Source organism: Aquarana catesbeiana, linkage group LG10 (assembly GCF_042186555.1).
Source record: "Aquarana catesbeiana isolate 2022-GZ linkage group LG10, ASM4218655v1, whole genome shotgun sequence".
NCBI lineage: Eukaryota > Metazoa > Chordata > Amphibia > Anura > Ranidae > Aquarana > Aquarana catesbeiana.
Window position 1 is genome coordinate 83,532,830 of NC_133333.1, and position 17,740 is coordinate 83,550,569.

A 17,740-nucleotide genomic window follows, 5' to 3' on the forward strand; every position below is an offset into this window, starting at 1 on the left:
GATGACGTCATGGAGCTGGTGGATGTTAGAGACCTTGGGCTCCTCTATCTTCCGTTTGAGGATGCCCCACAGATGCTCAATAGGGTTTAGATCTGGAGACATGCTTGGCCAGTCCATCACCTTTACCCTCAGATTCTTTAGCAAGGCAGTGGTCATCTTAGAGGTGTATTTGGGGTAGTAATCATGGCGGCCCAGTCTCCGAAGGAAGGGGGATCATGCTCTGCTTCAGTATGTCACAGTACATGTTGGCATTCATGGTTCCCTCAATGAACTGTAGCTCCCCAGTACTGGCAGCACTCATGCAGCCCCAGACACTCCCACTACCATGCTTGACTGTAGGCAAGACACACTTGTCTTTGTACTTCTCACCTGGTTGCTGCCACACACGCTTGACACCATCTAACCAAATAAGTTTATCTTGGTCTTAGACCACAGGACATGGTTCCAGTAATCCATGTCCTTAATCTGCTTGTCTTCAGCAAACTGTTTGCAGGCTTTCTTGTGCATCATCTTTAGAAGAGGCTTCCTTCTGGGACGACAGCCATGCAGACCAATTTGATGAAGTGTGTAGCATATGGTCTGAGCACTGACAGGCTGACCCCCCACCCCTTCAACCTCTGCAGCAATGCTGGCAGCACTCATACGTCTATTTCCCAAAGACAACCTCTGGATATGACGCTGCGCACGTGCACTCAACTTCGTTGGTTGACCATGGTGAGGCCTGTTCTGAGTGGAACCTGTACTGTTAAACCGCTGTTTGGTCTTGGCCAACGTGCTGCAGCTCGGTTTCAGGGTCTTGGTAATCTTCTTATAGCCTAGGCCAGTGATGGTGAACCTTGGCACCCCAGATGTTTTGGAACTACATTTGCCATGATGCTCAACTACACTGCAGAGTGCATGAGCATCATGGGAAATGTAGTTCCAAAACATCTGGGGTGCCAAGGTTCGCCATCACTGGCCTAGGCCATCTTTATGTAGAGCAAAAATTTTTTTTTTTTAGATCCTCAGATAGTTCTTTGCCATGAGGTGCCATGTTGAACTTCCAGTGACCAGTATGGGAAAGTGAGAGCGCTAACCACCAAATTTAACACACCTGCTCCCCATTCATACCTGAGAAATTGTAGCACTATCAGTCACATGACACCGGGGAGGGAAAATGGCTAATAGGGCCCAATTTGGACATTTTCACTTAGGGGTGTACTCACTTTTTTTTGCCAGTGGTTTAGACCTTAATGGCTGTGTGTGGAGTTATTTTGAGGGGACAGCAAATTTACACTGTTATACAAGCTGTACACTCACTACTTTACATTGTAGCAAAGTGTCATTTCTTCAGTGTTGTCACATGAAAAGATATAATAAAATATTTACAAAAATGTGAGGGGTGTACTCACTTTTGTGAGATACTGTATTTTAGTGAGTTTACTTTACATAGTGAGTCAGGTTGAAAAAAGACACAAGTCCATCTAGTTCAACCATAAAATCCAGAGGAAGGCGAAACACCCCAGCAAAGCATGATCCAATGTGCTACAGCAGGGGAAAAAATTCCTTCCTGACACCCAAGAGGCAATTTCCCCTGGATCAACTTTACCTATAAATGTTAGTACCCAGTTATATTATGTACATTTAGGAAGAATCCAGGCCTTTCCTAAAGCAATCTACTGAGCTGGCCAGAACCACCTCTGGAGGGAGCCTATTCCACATTTTCACAGCTCTTACTGTGAAGAAACCTTTCCGTATTTGGAGATTAAATGTCTTTTCCTCTAGGCGTAAAGAGTGTCCCCTTGTCTTTGTTTACACCACTGCACTGTTTTCATGCAAGTTTATAAAAAGTACAGCATGCTGCATTATTTTGCAGGTGAATGCACATGAAGGCACTGTAAATGCAATGCAAAAAAATCGAAGTGCCTCCTGAACGCCTGTCAGCCACTGCTATACTGCTCTCTAAAAAGTGATCCCAAACTGATCTCTTTTTAGAGGACGATAAGCAGTACCGCAAGTCTGAAAGAAGCCAATGCAGAGATTGTGGAGTAAACGAGCCCTAAATAAGAGAACGGTGGATCATTTTTGTATTTTCACATTATATGAAATGTACTTAACTATCCAAGAGCAGAATCCATATGTCAAAGAACAGGAGGAATAGATCACTGGCTCATACTGTATAGATGTCATTTTGTCCTGTACAGGCTGTGATTTCTTCAGATGAAGAAAAGGTTACAATCACCCTCCTCGGATCTATGAGGATCCTGTTAAAATGTACCAGTGGTTGGCAAACAACACGGAAACCTTTGTCCTGATGTCTGTGTACATCGAGGAGGTGGTGTCCCTGCCTGCACCTCTCAGCCAATCAGAGCCAAACTGAAGTGTCATTCTCTCTGCAGTTTCAATGTACAGAATGATTGCACTGAGGACATGAGCATGATGATGAACTGAACCCCAAAATACCTCTACTACAAACTCAATAGACTATGGTTGCATTATATAAGCCTGTCCGAACTAGTTTAACTCTTTCCTGGATAACATAATTTGTCTGTGTGATGAGCTCTTATGTGTGATGAATAAGAACCTGCCCCTTTCCAAGCCACACTGTCAATAGGCAGAATGTAGAGCTTATCTATGTAAAAGCTGATTGGCACGTGTGGTTGTTATTATCTCCTCTCTGAAAAGAGATTTGTGGTGGATCACTTTTCAGAGGGCCTTCAACAGGCAGTGAGGAGGCGATATGTCACCTCTTCACCGCATATTTTAGCACTCATTCAGATGGGCATTGAGACCCACTGGAGCTACTTTTTGCCATGTGTCCATCCACCTTAGAGCGGCTTATAGGCAGTCTATACGCTAGGGTCACACTTGTGCGGCCTGCATTCTGTGTATAGGAAGCCTATTTATTTAAATGGGCTGGCTACCTGAAGAAACGCAGGGAAAGAAGTCTGACCCTTTTTTTTTTTTTTTTTTTTTATATATCATGCTGCATCAAACCACACAGCAGCATGCAGTTTTGCGAATGTGAAACCCTGCCGCATTTGCCAACTGTTAAAAATGAATAGCAGCCCGGCACATCTGCCAAAGAACAGTGTGTTTGGCTGTGGGTTGGATACGCACGCAGCCCTCAATAATGTAAACCTAGCCATAGATATGGATACAATTGCATGCCAAAATCTGACATGCGGGCAGGGGAGGGTGCATGGATCCAAACAGTGTCTGCACTCACTTCTATAAAAGGTACCTGCATGCAGTTCCGAGGTGGTTACATACTCAACAAAAAGCGGCTCAGCACTAAGGATGGGTCTCAGCGCCCATATGAATTAGCCCCCAATCCTCAAAATTCCAATCCACCGCACTGCAACCACATGCATTGCAAGTGGTTGCAGGACGGTTATAGTGCAGCCACATTCACCGAATGCAATATGCCTGACCGGCTGCATTTCTGCGTTTAGGCGGGTGGTAAAACAGCAGCTTGCTTTTACCACCCCCTAAAATGCAGATGAATACTGTTGTTCAGCCCTGCCTTTTGCATTCAAATAGAGCAGGAGGCTGCATTTATTGCTTGTTTCAGAAGAAGCCGGTCTTTTATGACCTCAACACTCACTGTATAAGTACACTGCTAATAAAGGGCACCTGATTATGTCCCCTCGGGGGTGGGACCATGGTGCTCTGCTCTCACAGGATCTCCTTAGATGACCGGAATAAGATATGCTGAGTGTCTTGGAAGAGAAGAGATACTGTGGGAGGCAAAGTGCAGCACTGCAATCCGAGATGCATTTTTAACAGGCCAGAGGACACGTCACATTTAAAAAAAAAAAAAAAAAGGGGATGTGTTTACCTATTTTTAATTCACTTTAGTTTAGCTATGACTTCCCTATGTCATGCAGCACTGGAGCTGGGAATTCCTGGAGCCCTGACGTCACCCACAGGCTCCCATAGCCAAGCCATCGCTCCTTCTCCCTTGCAGCAGCTGCTCACCGGAGGAGCCGGAGCTTCAGGCTCTCACGTGACCAGACCAGATTAACAATAGTCAAGTACACAGATCTTTTTTTAAACAGGGAGGAAACTTTAAGCCTAATGTTATGCTTTTCTTCCACTTTAATTTAAAAGGGGATCTCCAATGGTCCCAAATAAACCAATGAAGGCTCCATGCACACTGAAGCTCAAAAAACTGAAGTTTTTGGGAGTTTGGGCATTTTTTTTTTTTAACAGCCCATAAACTCCCCTCTATGTTATCCTATGTGTCCATGCACAGATGGACGTTTTTGGATGTTTATCAGCAGTAGAGTTTATGGGCTGTTTTCTGAACGCCATAAAATCGCTTTCAGGAGTCATTTTTCTGACCACAAAAAACGTCAAATGCTGATAAACATTGATAAACGCCGATGAACGATCAAAATTTGTTTCAGCAGCATTTAACGTTTATGAAAAAAAAAAAAAAATGCTAACGTGGAAATACGCTAAAAAACGCTGATAAACATTATTGCAAAAACGTTAAACATTGAAAGACTCACTGCAATGTTTTTATAACGTTATTTTAACGTCCAGTGTGCATGGAGCCTAAAAGTCAATAGCTACAAATACTGTAGCTGCTGACTTTTAATATAAGGACACTTAGGCCCCTTTCACACTGGGTCGGTGGGGGCGTCGGCGGTAAAACAGCACTATTTTTAGCGCCGTTTTACCGTCGTTTTTGCGGCTGTATTCGGCCGCTAGTGGTGCTGTTTTAACCCCCGCTGGCGGCCGAAAAAGGGTTAAATCCGCTCGTACAGCGCAGCTATAGCCGCGGTATTACCGCGGTATAGCCGCGCTGTCCCATTGATTTCAATGGGCAGGAGCGGTGAATACACCGCTCCTTCACCGCTCCAAAGAAGCGGTTGGCAGGACTTTTTTTACCGTCCTGCCAGTGCACTGCTTCAGTGTGAAAGCCCTCGGGCTTTCACACTGAACAAACAGCGGAGGCTGTTTAGGGGCGGTTTGCAGGCGGTATATTTAGCGCAATACCACCTGCAAACCGCCCCAGTGTGAAAGGGGCCTTACCTGTCCAGGGATCCGGGGTCATCCTCACCTGAACTGGTTCTTCAGCAGTCTTCAGGTTCCCAGCCCCGCCATCTTCACTATGGAAATTCTGTCCAAGAGTTGGGGGGGGGGGGGGGGTTGGGGGACAAAAACAGAACTGCCCCTCATGGTTAAAGTTCGACTATGAAGTGTATCTACACTCTCCTATTCTTTAGAAACCAAGGAAGCTGCCATCTTGGCCTCCATTTGCTCTGCAATTGCCATGGTGCTGCACATGTGAACAGTTAGGACACTGTTCATTTTGATGGCTTGACAATTCAGTTGGGAGCACAAGCAAATGTGACAGTCATCATTCCCAACATGCCTTGATTGCAGCTGTTTTAGAAAACGCTTACATTGATTAAAATAGGCTTAGTTCCACCTAAGAGCCCTTTCACACTGCCAGCACCCGAAAAACTCTGGTAAAGCGCCGCTTAAACTAACGTCGCTTTACCAGCGTTTTTCGAGCGATATCGGGGCGCTTTTAACCCCCGCTAGTGCCCAAATAAAGGGTTAAAAGCACTCACAAAGCGCAGCTGCCAAGGCGCTTTGCAGGCGCTTCCCACTGATTTCAATGGGAAGGGGCGCTTTAGGAGCGGTGTATTCACCGCTCCTAAAGCGCTGCAAAGAAGCTGCTTGCGGGACTTTTTTTGATGCCCTGCCAGCGCAGCGCCTCAGTGTGAAAGCACTCGGGCTTTCACATTGGGATTGCAGATGAGGCTTCTTTCAGGCGCTTTACAGGCGCTTTTTTAACGCTAAAGCGCCTGAAAAATGCCCCAGTGAGAAAGGGGTCTAAATGCCATTTTTAAAAGAACATTTACATTGCAAAGGCTTGCTTTTACATATTTTATATAGAGATTTGCAGACTAGTCAGCAGGGGGAGCTCTAGGTAGCTGAATGCAATTAATCTGTCTCTCTTTACATACAGTCTAAGCTTAGTTTCATAAATCTACCAACATTATCCTCACATGCTGTGTGAGTAACTGTTACAGGAAGTCAGGAAAATGCAATAATAACTGTCACGCTGAAAAAGAAGAGGACACCAACTGCCCATCACATGACTCCTTTCAGATATAAAATACTCAATTGTCTCACCAATTACCCGCATAATTATCTCAGAACTCTCCAGATAGTCAGTGCTCCATCTTTTATAAGTTGGTACATTCACCGTCCATAGAACTGATCCAGGAATAGTCCCCGATTTACCATTTCCAATTCAGAGTCTATTTATCAGCTGTACAGGACGAAGAAGCTGTTCAGTCCTTACTGACATTTATCTCAGAAAGTTCATATTCCTTATCATTACAGCATAACTCTATACCGACGTATGACTACCTGTGCAAAACGGACTTTCTGAGCACAGAGATACAGAACACTGGAAAGATAAAGTGGTGTGCAGAATTTGTTGTGTACTGTCCACTTTGTGCCATTCATATCAAATAGCAAAGTGTCCCTCAAAGTGGTAAGCTCCTGGCAGGCATACACCATATAACGGCTGGTTCAAACCACATGCAGTCGAGTGCGTTTTTTTTTTTTTTTCTGCATCAGAAACACATGAATAGTAGATTATATGGTTTCCAATGGCATAATTCACAATAGTGAGGTCTGTTCCAGTGCGTTAAAAAAAAAAAAAAAAACACCACGCTGCATTGAACTGTACCGGAAGGCAGCAAAAAACGCACTAGAATTTTTTTTTTTTTTAAAGCCCGTGGTGTGTGAATACACTCCAAAAACTCCACCAAAAAAAAGTGCACACAAAACGTGCACAGGGCGTACACATGGTCCTCCAAAGGAGAAGGATCTTGACCCTGATCCCCATTACCCCCCTCCCCCCCACCCGGGCCTTAGGCTCCAGACGGGGACTGAGGTACTTCACTTGGTCCATCTGGCTGAAACCAGGACAGACTAGGTGGGGCTCCCCTGAAGGGAGACCCTATGAGAGAGAGAGCAAACCAAGCCAGTAGGCCATGTCCACCCCCTCACAAGACGTTAAGGGCAGGCCCGAGGACCTACCAGTCTAACATGCAAAAGTGTATATCAACAAAAAAGGAGAAAATGACAAAACATAGACACATAAATAAAGTGGAGAGGGGAAGTGAAAAGTGCCATTGTGTGACACAATGGCCGACCCTTCGGCCAGGAATAAAAAATTAATCTGGTCCTAGCCAAAAGGCTCAGCTCTAGAGGCAGGGGCTGAAAAAAAGTGTCCGAAGTGCAGTGACCTTGGTGCCATAACTCAAAGTGACCCGCATCACAGGGAGAGTACGGCACCCCTGGCCTGTCACACCAGGGGCACATACACCACAGGCTTCTTTCATACCTGGCCCACAGCCAGACCAGTGCAGCCCCATCCTCATTATAGAGGCATAGAACTTAGGGAGAGCCAAGAGGAAAAAGGCTCCACTGCCACTCCCATCATTCCCACCTAATTACATTCTGGCAGTACCCCACCCATCAGGACACCCCATTTATCAGAATTATCACTCTCCATCAGGGCACCCCATCCCATCCATCAGGGCACCCCATCCCATCCACCAGGATTCTCACTCTCCATCAGGGCACCCCATCCCACCCATCAGGGCAACATCCATCAGGACACCCCATCCCATCCATCAGGATTCTCACTCTCCATCGGGAGATCTCATCAAATCAGGGCACCCCATCCCATCCGTTAGGGCACCCCATCCCATCCACCAGGATTCTCACTCTCCATCAGGGCACCCCATCCCACCCATCAGGGCACAGCATCCCACCCATCAGGACAACATCCATCAGGACACCCCATCCCACCCATCAGGACACCCCATCCCACCCATCAGGACACCCCATCCCACCCATCAGGACAACATTCATCAGGACACCCCATCCCATCCATCAGGACACCCCATCCCACCCATCAGGACAACATTCATCAGATCAGGACACCCCATCCCATCAGGACACCCCATCCCACCCATCAGGACAACATTCATCAGATCAGGACACCCCATCCCATCAGGATTCTCACTCTCCATCGGGAGATCTCATCAAATCAGGGCACAGCATCCCACCCATCAGGACAACATCCATCAGGACACCCCATCCCATCCATCAGGACACCATCCATCAGGACACCCCATCCCACCCATCAGGACACCCCATCCCACCCATCAGGATTCTCACTCTCCATTAGGACTCCCCATCCATCAGGACACCCCCCAACATCACAACACTTCTCCATCAGAACTTTCACAATCTCCATCGGGCCCCAGCCTGTCCTCCTTACCTGTGCGATGTTGGCAGCCTCAGGAGCAGGTCCATACTGCATGGAGGTGAAGATCTCCCTCACTGTAGGTTTATCAGCTCCAGTAGAAGCAGCCATGCCTTCCACTTCTTCCAGGTACAAGTGACAGCCAGTCGCAGCTCAGCCAGCCACTAGGTGGAGCTCTAGCACATATAAAGGACTATCATTTCCGCCGGAAGAAGGTCGGGTTATACACCAGATTTAACTAATAACTGCACTGAAATGTTCGTATTTTTTTCTTTCAAGTACTTAAGTATGTAATACATGGATAGCAATCATTCATTAAACGATTTTTTTTTGCTTGGAAACGTGACCAATCCGGGAGCAGAAGTGGGGCAGAGAGAAGTGTCCACACCCGGAAGTGGTCAGTGTGCCTCTGTACTGGCTGCTGGGCTTTCTAAGGGAAACGAGTGATGTGCGGCGTGTGAGGCGGCGAGTCAGAGGTGAGGATCCCATTGTTGGCTAATACTAGAGGTCCATTCCATACAGCTTTCTGCGATGTGCTCTGCTGGTAACATGTCATGAGAGAACACTGGAAGCTGTTATTGCTGACTTCTTGTGATATTGCCATTTGCCTGGCTGACATATTGATAGAATTGCTTCAGTGTTCTGAGTCTCTGACATGGAACTCATATAACGATCACACTTTTGTTACCGTTATTCTTGTGTCAGGTCAGAGACTCCGAGTATTGAAGTCCGAGTGTCCTCACCCAGACAGATAGCATCTTCACAAGAAGGCAGTGTGGTCATTCCCATCACTACAGAGCATTGGAAAGATATCCTCCTCATACAGGTTTGGGTGACCTGCAGGTTCCTATGGAAGTTATGTGAATAGACTCTAAAGCGTCGTACACGCGATCGGATTTTTGGCAGGGAATTGTGTGATGACAGACTGTTGGCCGACCATTGGTACGCTCCATCAGACAATTGTTGTCCAACTTTCCGCCAACGAATGTTGGATGTCAGGCTAGTAAATTTCCGACGGACAACGGTCTGTTGTCAGATTTTCATATCGTGTGTACACAGGTCCGTCACACAAAAGTCCAAAGTACAAACACACATGCTCGGAAACGATGCTCACCAAACACGACATTAGAAGAAGGTGCCCAAAGGGTGGCGCTCAAGAGCTGAAATTCCATGTAGTACGTCACTACGTTCGTGTTTGTTGGCCGACAATTGTGTACCGTTTGTATGCAAGACAAGATCCTGGCACACGCCCTGTGGACAAAACTCTGACGCTCTGTTGGCCAACAATCCGGTCGTGTGTATAAGGCTTTAGACCCCATACACACTATACAGCTTTTGTGATTGTAATCGTTTACCTTGTATCACAATGTAAAACAACCCATTCAGTTTAACCACTTTTGGACCGCCGCACGCTGATATACATCCTTACTTTGAAGGGGGATATCGTTGATATCGTTATGGCACTTTTATCGGCGGCGGGAGAGGGCCCTGCCGCCACTTACCAGAGCCGTCAGCAGCGGCGGAGGAGATTAGATCTTCACCCTTGCTGGGCATGGAGACGAGTGAGGGAAAGATGGCCTCCACCCATCCCCATAACAATGCAGGGAGGAAGGAACGTCAAAACATAGCTCTTAAAGGGCCTTTTTTTTTTTTCTCTATTGCATTTTAAGTGTAAATATGAGATCTCATATTTAAGAAGTCCTGTCATGCTTTTTTTTTCTATTACAAGGGATGTTTATATTCCTTGTAATAGGAATAAAAGTGACACTTTTTTTTGTGTAAAAATAAAAGGTAAAATAAAAAAAAAATTTAAACGCGTCCCGTGTGCAGAAGCGAACGCATACGCGAGTAATAATTCTAGCCCTAGACCTCCTCTAAAAAAAATTCTACAGGTTGCATGTTTTAATATACAAACGTCGCCTATGGAGATTTTTAAGGGTAAACGTTTGTCGCTATTCCACAAGCGGGCGCAATTTTGAAGCATGACATGTTTGGTATCAATTTATTCGGCATAACATTATCTTTCACAATATAAAATAATTGGGCTAACTTTACTGTTGTCTTATTTTTTAATTCAAAAAAAGTGTATTTTTTCCAAAAAAAGTGCGCTTGTAAGACCGCTGCACAAATACGGTGTGACAGAAAGTATTGCAGTGACCGCCATTTTATTCTCTAGGGTGTTAGAAAAAAAATGTATAATGTTTGGGGGTTCTAAGTAATTTTCCCCGGCCGTCTTCCAGGACAGCCCTTAAGAGATAGAGTGCCTTCCATCGTCACAGGAAACACATTGCCACAGTTCAAAAGGCGGTCCCTCAGGTTCCTGGTCAGTCATTTGTGTTTCCTCCGTCAGAGGAACATGTTGCTGAGGTACCAGGAGAGGGGTTTCATCTCTCAGGGGCTGCATGAAGGGAGTGGAGACCGCACAGGGGGACTGGGTCCTATCTGTTGGCTCCAGTGAAGTTCTTACCGTCTTTTCTTGGGGCTCGGGTACCGTCCAGCAAAACAGGAGCAAGCTCGTTACCTCCTTCCATTGTCGAGGTGTGCCAGTGGCAGGGTGATGCAGGTTCTACCGGGAGCTGTACAGGTGGATTCGTCCATCTCAGCTCTATGCTGCGATCGCAGTGGGGGCCAGAGACGCCATTTGCGTAATTTCCGGCGGAACCGCGTCATCACTGTGCGCCGAGACTTCTGGTTCCGGGTCTCCAGGGCGCAAGGAGGAGGGGAAAAACCCAGGCTGGGCCTAGTAATCCGGACTAGCAGCAGTATCCGGAGCAGAAAGGAGGGACCATAGAGGCGAATCCCCAGGACACTCCAGCGGATACAGGCACCAGCCAAACCCAGGTAGGCTGCTGGGCAAGCCCTGTACTGTGGTTTTTTTTTCATGTTGGTAGTTGTGGGGCTGGGACTAGTATGCTCCATGGTGGTGGATACCTCACTGTCCCGGGAATGTGCAGTAATGGTGGTTGCAGCACGGGTGCTTAAAGAGGGTTGAAGTTGGATGCTAAGTTCATCTGTTTTTATGTTACAGGCTAAGGAAGCTCCAAGGGAAGACAAGTCAGGCCACAAAAAGTGCCCTAACTGTGGGAACAAGTTATCCTCAGGCTCTAACAACGCTTTATGCAGGGAGTGTATTGCAGGCTTACTAAAATCGGAGGCAGACTCTCCTTTGGCTAAATTCCTTAGCTCCTTTAAGGATGAGATGGCGTCAACCTTTAAATCTCTCAGAGAGTTAATCGCAGATGTAAACATGTCTGCTTCCAAAAGTAGTGCAGCTGCAATTCCCTCTTCACCAGACCCTACAACATCCAGCTCCGAGGAGCCCCGTAGAGTCAGGGAGCATAGCCCCGAGTAAGTTAGCCTGAATTTTCTGCTTCAGATAAGGATGAGGATCAGGCTGTAGCTAACAAAGCTGCAAAATACAAACTGTCCCTAGAGGAAGTGGACAAACTGTTGAGCGCTATTTATGACACTCTGGAAATTGATGAGGAAGAAGTTCAGTTGTCCAGGCATGATAAAATGTATGAGGCCCTGGGAAAAAAGGCAAAAGTATTCCCAATACATAGAGTACTTTCTGACCTCGTCCGTAAGGGGTGGGCCGAGCCGGATAAGAAAGCTTTCTTTCCAAATTCTCTTAAAAGAAGGTTCCCCTTTGACGAGAACCCAGAGGCGGTCTTGAATAAAAATCCAAAACTAGACGCCCCACTGTCCAAAGTGTCAAAGCAGTCTGACCTTGCCTTCGAGGATATGGGACATTTTAAAGGACCCAATGGACAGGAAAACGGACGTAGTCTTGAAAAGGGCCTGGGATGTGTCAATGGCAGGCCTGAAGCCAGCCCTAGCCACTTCTTGTGTAGCTAGAAATCTTGAGTTCTGGTTGTCACAACTACAAGAACACCTAGAGGCAGGCACTCCTAGAGGAGAGCACTTGAAAACTTTCCCTATGCTTCTCAAGGCGACAAGTTTTATTTCTGACTCTTCATCTGATTCTATTAAGTTTGGGGCTAAGACTGCAGCACTTTCAGTCGCAGCCAGAACGTCAGTCTGGATGAAAACTTGGGGGGAGACACGGCTTCCAAGTCGCGCCTGTGCAGTGTCCCCTTTACTAGAGATTTAGTCTTCGGCCCTGAATTAGATACCACCTTAGAACGGCGAATAAAAAGAAAAAAAACTTTCCCCACTAAAAAGAAAAACTTTTAAAGAAAGTTTTTTCATCCTTTAAAAGAACCCTCAAAAACAGAGAAGGAGTTCAAACCCAAAAAGCACTGGACAGGGCAAAAAGGGAAAGGAAGAGGGGGTATACTTTTTAACCGCCCCAGTCAAAATCCCAAACCACAGTGACATCAGGGTCCCTGTGGGGGGAAGACTAAAAAATGTTATCCCGCAGTGGGAAAAGATAACCTCAAACGAATTTGTTTTAAACATAATTAGATTCACTTTTTGTCCTTTTTTCTGGACAACGTAAGGGACAAAAAGCTTCTAAAGTCACTATAGCTAGGTGGATCAAGCTAGCTATTGCAGAAGGGTATAGAACAAGAAATAGAGATCCTCCTGGGGGTGTAAAAGCCCACTCCACAAGGGCACTCCTTGGCATTCTGGGCAGAAAGAGCTAGTGCCACCCCAGAGCAAATCTGTAAAGCAGCCACATGGTCAAGCTTCTCCACCTTTACAAGACATTATCGACTAGACTTACTGTCCAGTCAGGACCAGGCTTTTGGGAGAAAAGTCCTCCAAGCTGTGGTCCCCCCCCCTGAGCTGGTGAGCACTTGAGGATCATCTCTAGAGCTGTCCTGCAAAACGACTGGGAAAAACTGGAGTTAGACTTACCGGTAACTCCATTTCCAGTAGTCTTCCAGGATAGCACGATCCCACCCTTGAATTATGTTGGTGAATTTATGTTATTACCTGTTATGATTGCTTTTCAGTCCCATCCTTCAGTTCTTGGTAAACGACTGACCAGGGACCTGAGGGATTGCCTTTTGAACTGTGACAATGTGTTTCCTGTGGCGATGGGAGGGACTCCATCTCTCAAGGGCTGTCCTGGAAGACTACTGGAAATGGAGTTACCGGTAAGTCTAATTCCGGTTTTCTAGCAAAAAAAACAGTTTTTAACTTTTAAACAACACATCTCAAAAAGAGGCTTGGTCCTTAAGTGGTTAAAGAGAGGTATGGAGCCGCCCACTCCTTTTTTCTTTTTATGTAATGTGAGGGGGTTAGCTCAGCAGCGGGTGTGTGTGACTCCCTGGATAAGTTTACTACACAAAATTAGGCACAGCAAACAGCATTGCAGGTGAAAAAGACAAAGGTGTGGTTTATTTACACACAAGGTAAAAACGTAGCAGCAAAGTAAAAATAAACATGAAATTAAACCCTTTTCGACTTACTACACAGACAGGTTCCCTGGCTATCAACTAGGTACAGCCTTCTGCTGTCCCCATTCCCTATCTCCCTGTTTTAGAGGTTTGCCACACAGGCTTTGTCTCCCCAGTCTACCCAGGCACAAAACTGATTCCAGGATGGGAGACACAATCTAAGCATGCTGGGAATTTTGTAGAGGCCCTAATGAGCCAACTTACTTCACCTGGGCTCATTACCTCACCACTACAGGACTCTCAGCACTTCCCCCTAGTGGAATAAATCTGTATAGAGTGTGAATCTAGGATACACATACCTGCCATCCTGGATGCAACCAGGCGATTTTACCTACCTGCTGTCACAGTAAGAACAAGGAATTAAACAGAGGGTATAAAAAAACTAGAGGGGGGGGGGGGGGGTTGAGGTAATGATGGTTCATTAGAAGATTTTTTTTTTTTTTATCCCCTAAATGGACATATTATTTGTTTATTTTTAGGCCTCATGCACACAGTGTTTTTTCTTCTCCTGGACACCTTTGCTCCCGGCAGGAAAAAACTAAAAATTGTTATCAGTTACCATAATTTTCCTTTCCTGGCCTATCCTCACACCAGCACACAATGGGTTAAAGTGGGAGTAAACTTCAATACATGAATTTTGCCTATAATAAGGCTTACCTAAAGGTACTGTAAATATCTCCTAAACGTGCATAGTTTAGGAGATATTTACTGTACAGGCAGCCAGTGACGTCACTGGCGCATGCACTCTGAAGGAACGGCCACCACGACCGTTCCTTCAGAGCCCTGTTCCGTAAATGGCAGCACATGCGCGGGAGCAACGTCATTGTGGTTTTGACCACTCACAAAGTCGGAGTCTGTGAACCTGGAATGCAGAAAATGAATCAAGAAAAGTCTGAATTCCTTGTCTGTATACTTGTGGAGCATTTGTGGTTCCTAATGCGACAACCCTGTGTCACTATTATAAAATTATCCTATTTTCAATATCAGGGCAAAAACCTGTAAAACCTTGAATTGTTTTTATGAAAATAAAAGAGCAGTAGACTTGTGCACCTTTAAAAGCAAATGCACCAAGGTTGTTGGTAGTGTTTTCACAGAGAAAAGCATTTAACTAGCCGTAAGAGAGGAAGGATTGTATTTGGCATGTAACAGATGAACAATACAGTTAATGTTTGTTGAGATGATTCCAGGATGAAGTTGTAGAATTTTTATCTAACTGCCTAGTAAACAGTTATCCAAAGCCCTCATATGGATTTATGCTTTTATTTCACATTCATGTAGCTGAATTTTGGTTACACAGGTCAAGGATGGAACTGGACAAATCCCTGCTGTCTGCAGAACTAAATGCAGAGATGGAGGAAGCTCTCTATGAACAGATGCTGCTGCAGGTATGTCTTTCTGCATAGTACAGTACAATCACCTGCGGTGTGTGTATTCTGCAGCATAATGTCCTATTTGGTATATTTTGCCACTGATTGTTGTGATTTGTTTATGGCGACTTCAACTATAAAGAAGGCAAAAAGGATACATTTTTAGTCTCTAAATATTAAACTATAAGTCCCCAGTCACACCGATGCGACCTGTCATGCGATTTGATAGATTCAAATCGCATGACAAGTCGGACCCTATTGTCCACAATGGACAACAGATTTTTTTTTTGGCGGTAGTTCTTTTAAGAACTACCTGCTCCTAATTGAGGCAAGCATGCAGTATAGGCATTGTGTTCACCCCTAGACAAAACCAAGTAGTTAACCCATGCAGTGCGGGCACAGCCCCACTGCATGGGAAAGAAAGAAATTTGGGAGATGGGCATATAGGAAACTGGTAGTAATTAAGACCAACTTTAAATTGGCTTACAGAAGTACTCCAGTATGCAGAGTGGGCTGTGCTTGTGCTGGGATGCTATAATGTATGTGACAGCTTCATGCACAGGGCTGCATCCCCTGCCTCATTTAGCTGAGGGTCAGGAGGTTCCCCAGGCTGAAAGCAAAATGTAAACAAAAGGGCCAGGGATAGAGCTGATGTCATTACCCAAATATGGTCAGTGATCTTTCACTGGCTTGGTGGAGCCTGCTGGGAAACTGAGTGACTAGTTCTCCATCAGGTACACTCCACTTTTGTGTGACAGTGCTCAGCAATAGATGAATTCAAAAGCCACTATTGGAATGCATATCAACCACTGATTTGCCCACTCTTGAGCGCTGTCACAGAAAAATGTAGCAAACCTGATGGGGAAATAGTCTTAGTTCCCCAATAGGCTCCACCCACCACTAGTCTAAAAAAAAAAAACCTCAGTTATATGCATGTCAGTGTGATGGGGCAGTGACTTGGGAAGGAGTGTGCAAACAGGGACACAGACAGGTACACGAATTGGGTGCAAGCACCAACACTTTCAGTGCTGCACGCCAATGCCAATCACCCTTCATGATTTCCCCTGATAATATCCTCTTGTTCCTGTCCATGCCTTCTAGTCATGATGTACATGAGGACTTTGAGCTAGCAGCTTAAGAACATGTTCACCCAGATTTATGTTGCTCTGCTGCTGTTTTTGTAAACAATATGGGGAATGACATAGGATAGGTGCACCTCTCTGCTTGGGATGACATAAGAACATTAGCCAGCTGTCTGTTTTTTTTTTTTGTTTTCAATCACTAGCTGGATGAGAGTGGTTGACTCTAAATTGCTGTGTGTATAACCAGCTCAAGACTTTGTGAAGGTGGACATTCTTTTGACACCTGTTAAAGTGTAACGGCCAATGCATATTCCGTTTTGAATATTGTAGGGACAGATTAAAAACCCTGTTAGAGAGCAAAAAAATAAACTGTTTCCTATTGGGGAAATTTCCATTCACTTCCTGTCTCAAAGATGCAACAGAAAGTGAGAGAAACTCTCTACAAAATCGAAGAATTCCTCTCAGGCAAAAGCAGGAGATTTTGACCGACTCTCTATGGAGTCGGTTCACATATCTCCACAGAGGGTCCGGTTCATTTTGCACAAAAAGACTGTGCGTCTTTTGGTTCATTTCAGGTCCGAATTCAGCCCATCTCAAATCGGACCTGAAACTGTGAACCAGCACACACCAGACCCCTGCTGTGAGCCGCATGCGGCTCATATGTGAACCAAGCCTTTAACAGTTGTCACCATAGTGTGTGTGTGTGTGTGTGTGTGTGTGTGTGTGTGTGTGTGTGTGTATATATATATATATATTTATTTTACATACACACACACACCTGGGGGACAGGTAGCAGGTACAAAGCTCCCTGGGATTAGCAGTCTTTCAGGCACAGATACCAAATCCAGTGAGGTAGTGACAAACAGTGCAGTGTTTATTTGTGATATATACAAGTCTATATACAGGTGCTGTACAGTGTTCCAAAAACAGCCAAACTAAAACCTAGCCGTGTCTCGGCACTAACTATACAATATTTACAGAGCCTGACTACCAGGCTGAGCAAGCCTATAGCTTGTCAGCTTCCACATTCATAGCTTTTACCAACCTTTTGCTCTCCTAGACAGAAGTTGTCTAAGGTTCCCAGGCCAAGCGCAAAGGCTGTCTGCTCAGGTGAGCTTAAATTAGAATGGGGGAGAGGACCAAGACCCAAACTGTACCATAGATCAGAGATCCCAGAATGTATATGAGAGGAGCCTGGGAGATGTATAAACCCCGAACAGGACTTTTCCTGTCTCTCTGGGACGCTCTGCTCTATCTCTCTATCTCTCTATCTCTCTATCTCTCTATCTCTCTATCTCTCTATCTCTCTATCTATCTCTCTGGAGTTCTAACTCGCCATTGCATCCAATATTGAAAAATAAAAGGCTTTAGATAGTCTGTTCTATATAAAGGTGCAGATTAGATTAGAAACAAGATGATTGTTACTCAACTTTGAACATTTGGAGCAAAACAGATGCCAATCCCCTGTCTATGGGCAGTCACAGCTAGGGATGAGGGAACGGTTCGGCCGAGCATAAGTTCAGGCCGAACTTTCGTTGCTCGGTCGTTCTGCAAACAGCTGAGCAAATGGGTTGTTCGGCCCCTCGAACCGACCACAGTGCATTGTGGTGCTGAACAGTGCATTGCAAGCCC

General features: G+C 45.5%; 2 protein-coding genes across 5 annotated transcripts in view; one reads left to right on the top strand and one right to left on the bottom strand.

The window, feature by feature from the left end:
* ALDH16A1 (aldehyde dehydrogenase 16 family member A1) overlaps positions 1 to 8,469 on the bottom strand; it is a 284,302-nt gene extending 275,833 nt beyond the window's left edge. For both annotated transcript variants that reach the window (XM_073602345.1, XM_073602346.1), the window contains exon 1: positions 8,306 to 8,469. In XM_073602345.1, coding sequence (XP_073458446.1) covers positions 8,306 to 8,401 — 96 coding nt within the window. In that variant the 5' untranslated portion in view covers positions 8,402 to 8,469. The remainder of the gene's footprint in view (positions 1 to 8,305) is intronic.
* A 6-nt stretch (positions 8,470 to 8,475) lies between these two features.
* Positions 8,476 to 17,740, top strand: part of PIH1D1 (PIH1 domain containing 1) — a 55,466-nt gene continuing 46,201 nt past the window's right edge. The window contains exons 1-2 of one of the 3 annotated variants that reach the window (XM_073602350.1): positions 8,476 to 8,766; positions 14,938 to 15,044. In XM_073602350.1, coding sequence (XP_073458451.1) covers positions 14,964 to 15,044 — 81 coding nt within the window. In that variant the 5' untranslated portion in view covers positions 8,476 to 8,766; positions 14,938 to 14,963. The remainder of the gene's footprint in view (positions 8,767 to 14,937; positions 15,045 to 17,740) is intronic. The other 2 variants (XM_073602349.1, XM_073602348.1) reach the window with 2 other exon arrangements.